Below are 12,980 nucleotides of genomic sequence, written 5' to 3' on the forward strand. Positions count from 1 at the left end.
TTAAAAAATATCAGACCATTTTCAATAAACAAATTCCACTAGAATTTTTATACTTTCAGCTCTTTTTTGGTGTATTTATATCGTAATTATGTAAATTAAATTATATTTATCTTAAAAATTTAAATAGTATATCTACAAAATTTAATTAAAATTGTAATAAATAAATAAATATATATAATTAAGTTAATAAATAATTTAGTCAAAATATAATGAAATTTGCGCTTTTAATTCTTGAATTTAGTATATTTCTGGGGGGATATTTGAATGGTGTTGCCACGGGCACATTGGCTCAAATGGCGATGAACAACCGAGTCCGAATTGTTGTGGTTGGGGATTCGGGTAAATAGTAGCCACGACCACTTTACCGGGCCACTAATCCCTCCGAGAATTTCGCCCCTAGGTGTGGGCAAAACGTGCCTGACGCACCTGATCGCCCACAACGAGTCGCTGGTCCGACCTGGCTGGACGGTAGGCTGCAACATCCAGGTGAAGATCCATGAGTTCAAGGAGGGCACCGCCCGCCAATGCCCCTATTTTGTGGAGCTCTTCGACGTCGGCGGGTCGCTGAGCCACAAGAACACGCGCAGCGTCTTTTACACGGGCGTCCATGGCATTATCCTGGTGCACGACCTCACCAATGGCAAGTCGCAGGAGCAGCTGCTCGACTGGCTCTACGAGATCGTCAACAAGGAGGGCAAGGACACGTACAAGTCGCGCGGCAACTCCCTGCCCCCATCGCCCACCCCGCTGGGCAGCTTCTCTTGCTCGAACACCTCGGCCACGGACGGCCACGTCCGCTTCGACATGGAGGAGTTCCTAGGCGCCACGCAGACGCCCATCCTGGTGATGGGCACCAAGCTGGACCTCATCGACGAGAAGCGCCAGCCCAAGACGGCGGTGAAGAAGGCGGGCGGCATAGGTGCGTCTATCTTTCTTACATCCATCGGTTAAATTAAGATTAGTGAGCCCTCTGTTCACCCATAGCCGACAAATGTGGCGCCGAGGAGATCTGGCTAAATTGTCGTGACACTCGTAGTCTGGCCGCCGGAACTACCGATGCCGTGAAACTATCCCGCTTCTTCGACTGCGTCATTGAGAAACGCGAGTCCCTGGGCGCCACTAGCAGCCTTGCATTTGGAATGGGCGGCTTCATCGCCGGCAGTCCGCCGGACAGGCGGCGTTACGGTCCGACCAGCGGCAAACTGGAACCCAGTTCCGTTCCTCTTCTGGAGACCAACGACCTCAAGTGATGAATGCATTCAAAGTTAGCTCTAAGTCAGGTTGTATATAGTTATATTGTGCGAGAGTCATTAAAACTTCAATTCTGTATAAATCTCTCTCACCCTTAAAAACTATTTTATTTGTCAGACGTTCAGTTTATGTATCAAATCAAAACTTACATTAAAAAGTTAATTATATCTAATTGAGCTTTATTTTAATTGTTAATTTTAGAAACATGTTTTACTCCGGTTTGGATTTTGTAAATGCCTCAATGTTTTACATATCCATTGGTAGTTTATAAACAAATGCTATGCTCCAGCTTTTACGTTTCAAATACATTTAATAATCTTGGCTTATTCATCCTGTCTGGAGAAGATTACGATACCAGTCAGGCAGTATTTGGTGCTCCGGGCCGCGCAACACTTCGTAGTAGGCACGCCGCTCCCGGAAATCCACCTGTACCACGGCAAACGGATCGTCAATGGCCACCAGCAGCTCTTTCAGCTGGCGCAGGAACTGCTCCAGGAACCAGGCCATGGCTGACGGATTCCACGGCTTGCTGCGGGCCAGTGTGCGAACATCGATCTCCTCGATCTTCTGCACCAGGCCTTTGGCGTCCCGCAGTCCCGCGAAGATAGTTTGGATGTTCACCAGGAACGACTGACTCCACCAGTTGGCCGATTTGTAATGCTCAAAGCTGCGCATTTGGTTATGGTTCATGTTGTAGGCGCTGGTCTTCAGTTCCACGAATTTCAGGGAGTCCAGCACCGCGGGATCTTTAAAGTCACTGAAAGGGACAACGAAAATAACGATTTAAGGTGGACACTTTCAAGGTATATAGTCATATAAGGATTTGAGCAGATAAATTGGCCAAATCTATGTAATTAACTGAAAAAATTTCACAAAATTCTGTAAAACTACTACACATAACTATTGCTACTGCTTAAGTTTTCCTATTTAACTAGAGTAGAAAAAAGCTAGACTTGTGATGGCAAATACAGTTGCGGTCAAAATAATAGTAGTTCTCTAGCTTATATAAATAGCAATCAAAAATAGTTTGGAAGCAACTTTGTATGTTTTTGAATCAACTTGGTTTATTTTCGTGAAGCTTATACTATAATCTTAATGGGACAAATATATAAAACCAATTCATAGGTATATATAAAAAAGGTTTTTAAAATTATAATTTTAAAAATAGTGCAGATAATAAAAAATATTTTTATTCCAAAGAAAAGTCCATATAAACGAGGATTTATTGTTATTGTTAGTTTTAATTTTCATTAGATAATATCAAGATAATATTAAGTGTTTTAATTTTGATTAATTAAAGTTTTAAAATACTTTAGATTATCAAATTCCTTAGCTGTGAAATACTCACACTGGCTCCTGGCTAACAACGCAGTCCAATTCGGCGCCGTATAGGAGCTTCAATCCGGCCAGCTGACCACGGAACATGCCCATGAACTCCTCCGCCTCGTTGACCGGCTCATTGGTCACCGGCTTGCCCCCCGGCTGGGCACTTGTGACGCACTGCTCAAACTTGAAGCCCCAGGAGCACATGTTCAGCTGGGCCTCCGTCATGTTCTCGTTTTCCAGGCGCTGCTCCTCCGTATCCTCCTTGGCCAGGTAGATGTTGCCGTTGAGGAGCGTCGCCTTGATGCGAAACACCCGTTTCCACTCGTACTGCATGCACATGATCTGCCGCAGAATGCCGCGCAACGTGATGAAGTCCGTCTGGAGGCCCAGACTGCCCGGTTGGGACGGCCGCTTGCGAAGCAGCTGCTCCTTGTGCCGCTGAATGTAGAGCAGCACGAATTCCAGATCCTTGGTCGCGTGGTCCGTCGGCTTGCGGATCACGTTCTCAATGCCCGCATTCAGATCGATGGGCAGTCGGGGCCAGGGTGGCTCCATCAAGTAGCTGGCGCCACTGGCGTCGTCCACATAATCCCGGCGAGCGTCGATGCTGCAGACGCCGATGCATTCCGGCCGGCTCATCGCCGGAAACGGGCGATCGTATCGGGCTCCGTGCCTGTGCTGCTGCCAGGGCAGATTGATGTAGCCCTTGTTTCCGGCCATTTTCTGCGGTACCGCCAAGTCCTGTCTCAATTCCTGAAAAAGGGAGTTCCACACTTCAAACCCAACAATTCAGTATGAACGCTGCGCGGTCGTTAAAATTTGCCATTAAAAATATACTAAATAAAAAAAAGCTTTGTGGTGTTGATTCTCTGCAACGACTTTACTTTTTAAAAGTAATACACTCCAAAAACAAAAGCTTGGTTATTAAAATTCAAGACAATACGCCAATATTCTCTTATGGTTTAAGGAGAAATCTTCATTTGAACATGTAAAATTGGTATGTTTCAATAACTGTTATATTTGGTTAAAAATAATTATCTAGTAAGTCGAAATTCTATTTAGATAACTTCAGGTATGGTTTTGTTTTTATAAAAAAATCCGTTATTATATTTTTACCCATTACGAAAGCATATTTTATAAGTATACAAAATAAAAGGTTTTGATGATTCCGGCCAAAAAATATAATATATTACCTATAGCAGGTAGAATTGATGATTTTTCATAAGGATTTATATAAAAAAAATTGTTATTATAAATTGTTTATCTAATAGCCTGATTCCATTGCGGCATTAGTGAACTTTTTAAGAGAAAATAGAGTCTGCATATATATATATATATATATATATATATATGTATATATATTGCTAAAATAGTTGGACAAACTGTTATTTTACAGTTATGTGTACGAATTCCCGTTCTTCTTACCCATTTTAAGTAGCCGAAAGTATATTTAACGAGCGACGGTCACACTGGCACACACAAACCCAAATGCAGTTTGTTTATTATCTAGTTTGTATTTGCATTTATTTGGATTAAAAAAAACGTGACTGGCAAATGAAGCATCTCCTGGAGGATCCTTTAATCCTGGCCAACCTTCAGGTGCTGCCCAAGAAGTCCGATTTCGCCGAGGATGGCCATGAGACGGCCGAGAATCCAGCAGAGAAATCCCCGCCTGTTGAGCAACTGCCGGATTCTGGGGAGGATTTGCAACAGAACAAGGATACCCTTTGCCAGTTGGCCTGCAGCCTGCACAAGCTGTCCAAGGATGATCATATAGTAATCGACCGGTGGGTTAAAACGCCCTCAATTGCTTGGCTTGACCCACTTACGCTGTGATTACTTTTTAGCAAGCGCAATCAAGTGATTCGCACGGATGCGGTGACCCAGCAGATGACCATTTATCGCTGCCTGGATCCTGTCGGCATGGGCATGCGTCCGCCAATGCCGGAAAATGTCAAATGTCCGCCGCCCAAAGTGGGAAGACCAGTGAAAAGAGCCAGTTCAGCAATGGCGACAGCGCCTGCAGCCAAAAAGCCGCCAATGGTAAAAGAACAACCTGCTCCCTGCTCCAATCCCGACGTCCTGCGCACTCGTTCCGGCCGACAGGTGCGCGGCTCCATGGCCCAGCCAGCTCCCGTGACCAATAACCCTGCCCGCCAGGAGCCCACTTCCGCTCAGATGCTGGAGATGCTGGTGGCAGACTTGCGGGACAAGGACTACCGGGCACCCAGCATGCCAGCGCCGAAGGGCGATAGCAGCCAGGAGATTGCTACAACGCCCACGCCACGTGCCGTGCCCAAGAATGCCGTTTGCCCTGGCTGTGGAAAGATCTTCTTGGGCCGCCGACTGCAGCGGCACTTTGTTAAATTCCCAGAGCACATGTCACATCCTAGCGGGCAATCAGCAGGAGCAGGATCAGGAGGAGGAGCAGTACCAGTAGCAGTAGCTCCTCCCGCTGCCCCCTCGCTCTTTGGCCTTCTGACCGCCCAACTGCAGCGGCATTCGCACCTCAGCGAGGAGCAGCGCTCCGATCTCTTCCTGAACGAACTGAACGACTTTGTGGAGCAGCTACAGTTGCGCAGCCAGCGTCTCATAAGGAATACCTCAGGACTGCACTTTGTTAATGCCCGAATGGCACGCGTGTTGGGCATACCAGAGGGTCAGTATGCCCTGGACATGTCCGCCATGGAATCTCCGCAGGCTCCCACGCCCGAGCCCGAAAGCGCAGCTCTTGTTGCCGGCGGCGACGGCGGAGGAGCTCACAATTTGGTGGTCTACGCCGAGTTGAGCATGTCGCTGGACGATCCGCTCACAGACGAGGCGGCACAGCGTCTGAATCTGTCAGCGGGCGGGCAGCTCCATCCGCCGTCGGAGGAGAGCCTCCTCAGGAATGTCAGCGATCTCATGCAGCCCCCGGTGGCAGCTGCTCCTCCGACCGTAAATCATGGCTACGATCATGCCAGCGACAACGCCGTGGAGGCCCTAACCATGAAGGAAACGCCCAACACGGAGGCCATTCTCGATCTCAACGTGGACTTCTTCCAGTTCAACCCGAATTAGTTAGGAAGTAAGATTTTTACGATTTTATCTTCACAAATGAAGCAATTTTGGGGACTTGGGAATTCATGTAAAACATTTCAATGATTATTTTTATACCGCAAATAATGGTTTTATAGAACAAAACATCTATTCAAACACAAAACATGAAGTTATCTGAATTTGTTGATCTTAAAACAGGAAAAATATGAAGAATTTTTGATTTAAGCAAGTGTTGCTTCGTTTATGCTGAAGCAATTGTGAATATTTAAACGTAGATATTTTAATTTTGTATTCCCCTTTCTGAAAGGAGTAAAAAATGCTTGGAAATTTACTATGTAAATATATAAATAAGAGACGAATACTATTTTTGTATGTCTACTGTTGTCAGGAGAAGAGACACTTTTTTAAGAAATATTGAAACTGTATAATTGAAAATGGATCTTCCAGAAGACCGCCTCCTATTAATTAATTTTATACGCACGTACAATTAATGGAAATCAAAGTATCTTACAATTAATACACCAATGTGAATGGACGAGTGGCTAGAAATGCCCTGGTTTATTGAAATTATTTATGAAGTACTTAACTTGGCTCACGACAGATGCCCATTAAATGAATTTTGCCACCTTGAGTTTCGAAATGAATGCGTTATTATTTGGCAGAACATTTGCTAGTGATAAATATCTTTTGCCGTGTGGCTTTATATTTGTGATTACTACACAGCAATTTGTGGGCTAATAAATTACTTGTATCAACAATGTTGTTATCCAAATTGTAAATTTAACGAATATGATAAATGGGATTTTACTTCTTCCGTATAGATTTTGAATAGATTTTGAATTTTTTCTTCCAATACCTATTCATAAATGTCCATGTCTTTTTGAAGTGATGACCGTGCGTGTATCATTATTTACTAACAAGTGTTATCGTATTTTCTGGCCAACTGCTTTAATTTCGACATTTGCGGATTGCAGTGGAGGGCTAAAATCAATTTGGCAGTTATCACTGCAAATGGACGACCGTGTTTGCCCTGGGTCAATATGATTTGAGCTGATGACCGCAATGGAATTGCAATTGCAATCGCAAGTGCTAGTGCAGTTAGCAGTGACCTATAAATACTGCCGATCCGCAGCAGTAGGGATACAGTGCATCATGAGGAAGTTGGCGGACAGCAGGCGACGACACAGTGGCTCCTCGTTGTGGAAAAAGGATTCCGAATCGGACGATGACGACAATACCATCTGTGGTTGTGCGGCCATCAAGAGGAGTGTGGTTTACTACCTCAAAAATAGCACGCTGCATGGCTTAAAGTACATCGCCGAGGAGAGCATCACTATTCCGGAGAGGTTAGTTAATTAATTTATACAATTTATAAAATTTAGTATTTAAAATTATTTATATTTAATGTTTAATTTAAAATACGCTTTCTAAGATGACCATGCCCGTATTAAAAAATGCTTTAGACTTTCCGAGTATATATATATACATATGTATATATTATTATATACTTTTTAATTAACAGCGTTCTGTAAGCAATATAAAATTAAATTAATTTAACAATTTGGTGATCAAAATAATTAAAAACCCTCTTTAAAATGTTAAAATGTTTCAAATGCTTAAATGTTATTCCAGTGTCTTTTTCCAATTTAAATGGTGCTTTCTCAGCTTTTTAAAGTACGATTTATAAGATGCCTTAAGAACTTCCGAATTACTATATAATATTAAATATAAATCTTTATCTAATTTAAATAATTTAACTCCAAATTTGATATTTAAAAATTAAACAAAATAGGGATACAAAGTTACTATACTTCAATCAAAATATTGCCAACGCATTTTTCCAGGATCTTTTTCGGCTTGGCCTTTGTGCTGGTGGTGATCCTGTCCGTGTTTTTCATATCCAACGTGTACGTGAAGTGGAGCGCTTCGCCCATCATAATTTCGACCAGTGCCAAGCAAAAGTTGACCAGTAATATGCCCTTTCCGGCGATCACGATCTGTAACCTCAACCAGGCGCTGCTCAGCAAGGTGGATCGCATTGGCCGCTCCAGCACCAATTTCTCGCTGTTGATGGGTCTGTGCGACCAGGGCGGAGACACCACCATCTCTTATATCGGCACCTGGAAGTACTTCAAGGCGATCCTGGTGGAGGTGGCCCAGCCGTGCGAGAAAATGCTGCTCTATTGCAGCTTCGGTTCGCGGTCGGAGGACTGCTCCCTGCTCTTCACCTCCATCCTGACGGATGACGGTCTGTGCTGCAACTTCAATGCCCTGGACCCGTCCTATCTGATCCGGAACTATAGCGACGATGTGCGGTGGGAGACGGCCCAGCCGAACTCCCGCTACGAGCCCATCGACTGGACGCCGGAGAAGGGCTATTCCCGCAAGTTGCCCGAGTTCTACTATCCGCGCACCTCGGGCGGCACTGGCATCCGGATGGGTCTCACCGTGGTGCTGAACGCCTCCATAGCGGAGTACTACTGCACCAAGTCTATGAGTGTGGGCTTTAAGGTGGGTCTAACTACTTATCTATAAATATTTATGTGTATAGATAGATGTACTAAGATTTAAATCTTAACGTAATAATTAATGGAAATACGGTTTTATTGCTTTTCAAAATATTCCTCAAAATAATCAGCACATCTATGCACAAACTTTTTTTTCATTTCCAAAAAAATATAATAATAAAAAAAACGGTAAATAAAAATCGTTAACCATATAATTTAACAAGAAAAAAAACTTGAATGAATTTTTAAAATATTATTGATTAACTCACAATTTCTTCAACATTTTTTTTATCAAGTTTTAGCCAAATAAACATTGTCAAAAATATTTTCAACCATTTCAAGTCATACAAAAACGGATTCTCATAAAAAGTATAAAAGTATACCTATAAATATAAGTCAAATCGTATTTATACCTGAAAAACGATTAAGTAGGGGCCCGGAAGTACTTGGGTATCATCACATTTTTGTTGAAGCGTAAACAAAACAGTGATTATCGGGGATTACATAGAATTGTTTTGGTTGGAGTTCGGTTGTAGTGTATATATAATTTTACTTGGAATTTTTAAAAGTATATCAAGCGTATGGATTTTTGTGTGACTCGAATTTCTATTAAAATTAATTAATAATAATATTTAATAATTTAATTCTAAACTAAATTTTAAATTTTAATGTTTTAATTTCAGTCAATCCATAATTTGTTGTACAGATTTTACAAATAGTTTAAAATTAAATTAAATGATGTTAAAATGTAATTAATTAATTTTTGTTTAATTTATACCCATTTGTGAACCCATTTTAAAGGTGCTCGTCCACAATCCCGCCGAACTGCCGAAGGTGAGCAACTACGGTTTCGTGGTGACCGCTGGACGAGAAGCCCGGATACCCATTGAGCCCGTCTACGAGGACGCCCTGCCCACCATACGGTCCATCAAGAAGACGGTGCGCCGCTGTCTCTTCTCGGACGAGAACGATTTGGCCTACTACCGAACGTACTCGCGCAAGAACTGCGAGTTGGAGTGCGAGGCCAAGTTGCTGCTCCGCGAGTGCAGCTGTGTGCTGTACTACTTGCCCCGAATCGATCCTGCGGCCAGGGTGTGCGGACCCAATGACAACCAGTGCACGGATCGGGTCCAAACGGAGATCGAGTCCTCGCTGACGAACCTATCCTGCGAAAGCTGTTGGCCAGGTTGCTTTGAGCTCACCTACAAGGCCACCCTCTCCACGGCATCGATCGTGTCGGATCCCCGATTTCAGGCCGGAGAGAACCTGCCCGACTATATCTTCCACGGACCCTATAGCAATGCCAGCGAAATCTCCATTCTGCACTTCTACTACACGACCAATACATTCCGCAGTACCACCAAGTCTGAAATGTTTGGCTTCACCGAGTTTTTGTGTGAGTTAAGGTTGCATGATTAATTAATGGATGATAGTTATGAATAATTTAATTCGGAAAATGCAAATTCTTTTTCCATAATTCGAAATTTAATATAATTAATTAAATTAATGAGCTATAAGGCAAATGGGTTAATTCTTTTTGACAAGTTTGTAAAGCCAAACAATAAATAAGCTTCAACATTTAAAATAAATTAATAAATTAATTATACTTTAGTCAACATATTACTCGTCTGTATACATTCACAATTAAATGAAATAAAATCTTTTTGTTTGATTGATTACTTTAAACACCTATAATAATATAGTGACAATAATAAAACTAACATTTATTAACATTATGTTTTATTATTATAATTATAATGTTTTCATTTTACTTTACATCTTGACTAACTATTTAAACCTTTTGTTACTTAAAACACTCTTTTTTTTCTAGCCAATACTGGCGGACTTTTGGGACTCTTCATGGGATTCAGCATCTTTTCGGTGATCGAGGTGTTCTTCTACATCACAGTCCGTCCGTACTGCGCCTCCCGAACTCTCCGGCAGCGCCACAAACGTCGCCTGGAGCAGCTCCGCTGGCTGACTCCCGTCCGGATGCCCGTCCGTAGGATTCTTCGTCGGAATCGTGGCGCTCTCTCCCGGAATCCGCCGCCGCCGCCCGCCTACAGTGATCTGCAGAAAAGCCGCGGGAAACCGGAAAAGTCGGAGCCGAGAAAGCGGAGACTCTGGCAGACGCTGCAAGTTCGGCCAGTGGATCGGGTGGATGTTGAACCCCCTGTCTATCCGTACCTGGACTAAGTTTGTGTGGAGTGGCATGCACAACGAAAAATGCCCGCACTCTTTTTTTACAAAACAATAAACTTAGTAAATTTGTTTAACAGTACCTACAGAATAATATTAAGATTTTTAAATATTTCTTAAATATTTATATACGTATTTGGTTTTTTTGAAAATTTAATCACAGTCAATTACTTTGCGTGCACATCAGTTTTAAACTTTTAAATCAATTTTTTTATGAGAAGAATATTAAAAAAATTAATCGTATATATTGCAGATTATTAAAATTAAATTTTTTAACAAAAAAAAAAACAAGTCAACTAGGAATAATTAAAAGGATTAAAATTGTAAGGAGTTCTATCAAAATAACAAAAAAATTAGTATTAATCCATTTTAATTAAATTAATATTTTTTAACAAATAAATTTACTAGTTAAAATTAAATTTTTTCTCTCTGTAGCTACGTTTCCTTTGTTCTTATTTATTTTTCTGCTTGCATAGTCCAATGTTTATGGCCCAGAAAACAGTACAACAATAAATAGACCCATGGCAAAGACAACAAAAAAGGCCAAGGAACGCCGAATCCAGAGGTGACGTGACCTCAGCGAACACTGAAAATTAAAACTATAAAAATAGAGAAATAACAAATAAATTAAATTAAAAACAATAGTACACAGAGCGACGCTTCTTGCCTTCAAAAATATATAATAAATTCCCATTAAACAAACATCATAGAAAAATTACCACTGTGAAATATTTTTGCTCCGTGTAGAACAGGAAAAAGGGACGGAAGCACGAACTGCGCCCACTGCGATTGCGGATATCGGATAATGGCGCTAATCGCCACGCGACTCCAATTTTAATTGATACCTTGCTCAGTTTCTCCGGTTGCCCTTTGCCAGTACAAGTACAGTCACTTGTGTAGCTCAAATATTCTCAATATAAATTTCATAATAAAAATGTGGTTAAGTATATAATTTACTGTATAAAAAATAATCTTTAATAGTAAAGATGAAATTATTTTAATAATAAGTAATTATATTAATAATAAGTTTTCTATATAATTTCCTGTATAAATTATAAACTTTAATAGTAAAGATTTTCAAAACGTAGCAAAAAACATTGAGTAAAACTGTTTGATTATGTATATTTTGTAGTTCTTAGTTATTACTTATCCTAAAAATGGTAAAGAATTGTTTTTAAATGTTGTAGAACACATTTAATTTGTACTTTCCAGGGCATTAAAGTTCGCCTTATCCACCGACTTGCCCTCGTTTTGCTTTTGGCTTATTATGTGCCAATTGAAACTTAATTGAGAGACAATTTTGGTATTGGCCAAATTTCGTTCCGGATTTTTTTTTTTGGCCAACGAAATTCGAACATGAAACGAGCGAGAATTTCGCGGGGCTGATGTCACTTCTTGGGTTTTCTGGATTTTTACGAGTTGCTTTCAGTGGGAGGGACAGGGACTGAGTGTGGGGCCAAGTGACACCACTCAAATGTGGAAATCCGTGGGATCTCCTCGAAATCCTCACCCATCAATGCCAAGTGGCCGAGTGTGTCTGTTTCTGCAAGTTCTTGACTTCACATCTCGCCATCGCTCTAAGTACATAAGTGCCTTATTTTCCTACTCCCCCCTAGTTTTTCTTATACTCTAGGTACTCCCCCTCGTTCCTATTTCGCGGCATAGTTTATTTTCCCTTTTTTGTGGTAAGTCCCGCCACCCCGAAGATCTTTATTACACGGCCAGATGGAATATCTCACATAGCGCTTGTGTTTCTAATTCTTTTTTTCGATTTTCACTTTTTGGATTTTCCTCTTTTCAGATGGGTATGGTAAACAAACAAGTGGCGGATTGTTTATAGCTTCAGTCAGAGAAGTACACGAAAAAAAGAAGTACACGAAAAAGATTTTCATGTACAGAGAGTTTTCCTTTAAAATGTAAAAAAAATACATAGTATTATAGTATAGTTTTTTCAAATAATAAAATAAATATGGTTTTTCAAGGCAAGCCACCCCTTAAGCCTTATTAAAATAACTCAACCTACGCTCATTGTTGGCCAGCCTATAATCTCGATTTTTCGACCTTATATTTTGTGTCTATCCATCTATCGGTCCACAAAATCTATGTCTTGGAACATATATCCATCTGAAAACATTCATGCCACCACAGCCATTCCCGAAAACTAACAACATGTGTTTGCCAGTTCGGGAAATGAGGCGAAATATCCACCGGAATCGGAATTATTTTATATACAACCATTGCGAGAAATTCTCATTGGACAATTCGATTTAAGGCCACACTTTCCTTTAATTTTCCCAATTTTTCTTTGAACATAGTTGAGAAATGGCTATTCACATTGCTCATACGACGTTTTGGACTTCTGTTGCTTTTTTGTATTTGATGTTTCGAGTCGTTTAAATATGGTAAACTAAAACAATGACATGCATTGCTCACCTACACTGAGTACTGAAAACAACGCCGGCAACGTCAGGCATTTCCTTTTGGCTATTTATCTTGTTTGGACGCTGCAGTTCAAAATTATTAAATTAATACAATAAAATTGAAAATAGTTATTACCCTTTTACGCCACGTTTATTTTTTTAGACTTTTGGCAATAAAAACAACAATTTTAAAGATATACAGCTTAAGTAATGCATTTTTTGTGCAGCAGGCGACTAA

At 41.0% G+C, this 12,980-nt stretch overlaps 4 protein-coding genes across 4 annotated transcripts; 3 read left to right on the forward strand and 1 right to left on the reverse strand.

The window, feature by feature from the left end:
- The first annotated feature begins 254 nt into the window (after positions 1-254).
- LOC128264476 (rab-like protein 3) lies at positions 255-1,355 on the forward strand. The gene is made up of 3 exons (XM_052999967.1): positions 255-339; positions 401-919; positions 985-1,355. Exons 1-3 carry the CDS (start codon positions 294-296, stop codon positions 1,248-1,250), a joined length of 831 nt encoding a protein of 276 aa, XP_052855927.1. The 5' UTR covers positions 255-293; the 3' UTR covers positions 1,251-1,355.
- A 79-nt stretch (positions 1,356-1,434) lies between these two features.
- LOC128264473 (decapping nuclease DXO homolog) lies at positions 1,435-3,395 on the reverse strand. The gene is made up of 2 exons (XM_052999960.1): positions 2,600-3,395; positions 1,435-2,008 (listed from the first exon to the last, which is right to left on the reverse strand). Exons 1-2 carry the CDS (start codon positions 3,295-3,297, stop codon positions 1,579-1,581), a joined length of 1,128 nt encoding a protein of 375 aa, XP_052855920.1. The 5' UTR covers positions 3,298-3,395; the 3' UTR covers positions 1,435-1,578.
- Positions 3,396-3,531: 136 nt separating this feature from the next.
- Positions 3,532-10,385, forward strand: LOC128264466 (pickpocket protein 28). The gene is made up of 5 exons (XM_052999951.1): positions 3,532-3,574; positions 6,591-6,962; positions 7,461-8,127; positions 8,925-9,519; positions 9,955-10,385. The coding sequence occupies exons 2-5, from the start codon at positions 6,670-6,672 to the stop codon at positions 10,317-10,319; spliced, it is 1,920 nt and encodes a 639-aa protein (XP_052855911.1). The 5' UTR covers positions 3,532-3,574; positions 6,591-6,669; the 3' UTR covers positions 10,320-10,385.
- On the forward strand, positions 4,037-5,977 carry LOC128264468 (uncharacterized). Its single transcript, XM_052999953.1, has 2 exons — positions 4,037-4,364; positions 4,425-5,977. The coding sequence occupies exons 1-2, from the start codon at positions 4,132-4,134 to the stop codon at positions 5,635-5,637; spliced, it is 1,446 nt and encodes a 481-aa protein (XP_052855913.1). The 5' UTR covers positions 4,037-4,131; the 3' UTR covers positions 5,638-5,977.
- Positions 10,386-12,980: the final 2,595 nt, after the last annotated feature.

Source organism: Drosophila gunungcola, unplaced genomic scaffold (genome assembly GCF_025200985.1).
Source record: "Drosophila gunungcola strain Sukarami unplaced genomic scaffold, Dgunungcola_SK_2 000071F, whole genome shotgun sequence".
NCBI classification, from domain to species: Eukaryota; Metazoa; Arthropoda; class Insecta; order Diptera; family Drosophilidae; genus Drosophila; species Drosophila gunungcola.

Coding starts and splice junctions, on each gene's coding strand:
- LOC128264473 (XM_052999960.1), bottom strand. CDS start 3,297: ATGGCCGGAAACAAGGGCTACATCAATCTGCCCTGGCAGCAGCACAGG. Junction 2,009..2,599: donor GTTGTTAGCCAGGAGCCAGT/GTGAGTATTTCA, acceptor TGTCCCTTTCAG/TGACTTTAAAGATCCCGCGG.
- LOC128264468 (XM_052999953.1), top strand. CDS start 4,132: ATGAAGCATCTCCTGGAGGATCCTTTAATCCTGGCCAACCTTCAGGTG. Junction 4,365..4,424: donor GATCATATAGTAATCGACCG/GTGGGTTAAAAC, acceptor ATTACTTTTTAG/CAAGCGCAATCAAGTGATTC.
- LOC128264466 (XM_052999951.1), top strand. CDS start 6,670: ATGACCGCAATGGAATTGCAATTGCAATCGCAAGTGCTAGTGCAGTTA. Junction 6,963..7,460: donor AGCATCACTATTCCGGAGAG/GTTAGTTAATTA, acceptor GCATTTTTCCAG/GATCTTTTTCGGCTTGGCCT. Junction 8,128..8,924: donor CTATGAGTGTGGGCTTTAAG/GTGGGTCTAACT, acceptor CCCATTTTAAAG/GTGCTCGTCCACAATCCCGC.
- LOC128264476 (XM_052999967.1), top strand. CDS start 294: ATGGCGATGAACAACCGAGTCCGAATTGTTGTGGTTGGGGATTCGG. Junction 340..400: donor TGTTGTGGTTGGGGATTCGG/GTAAATAGTAGC, acceptor TTTCGCCCCTAG/GTGTGGGCAAAACGTGCCTG. Junction 920..984: donor GAAGAAGGCGGGCGGCATAG/GTGCGTCTATCT, acceptor GTTCACCCATAG/CCGACAAATGTGGCGCCGAG.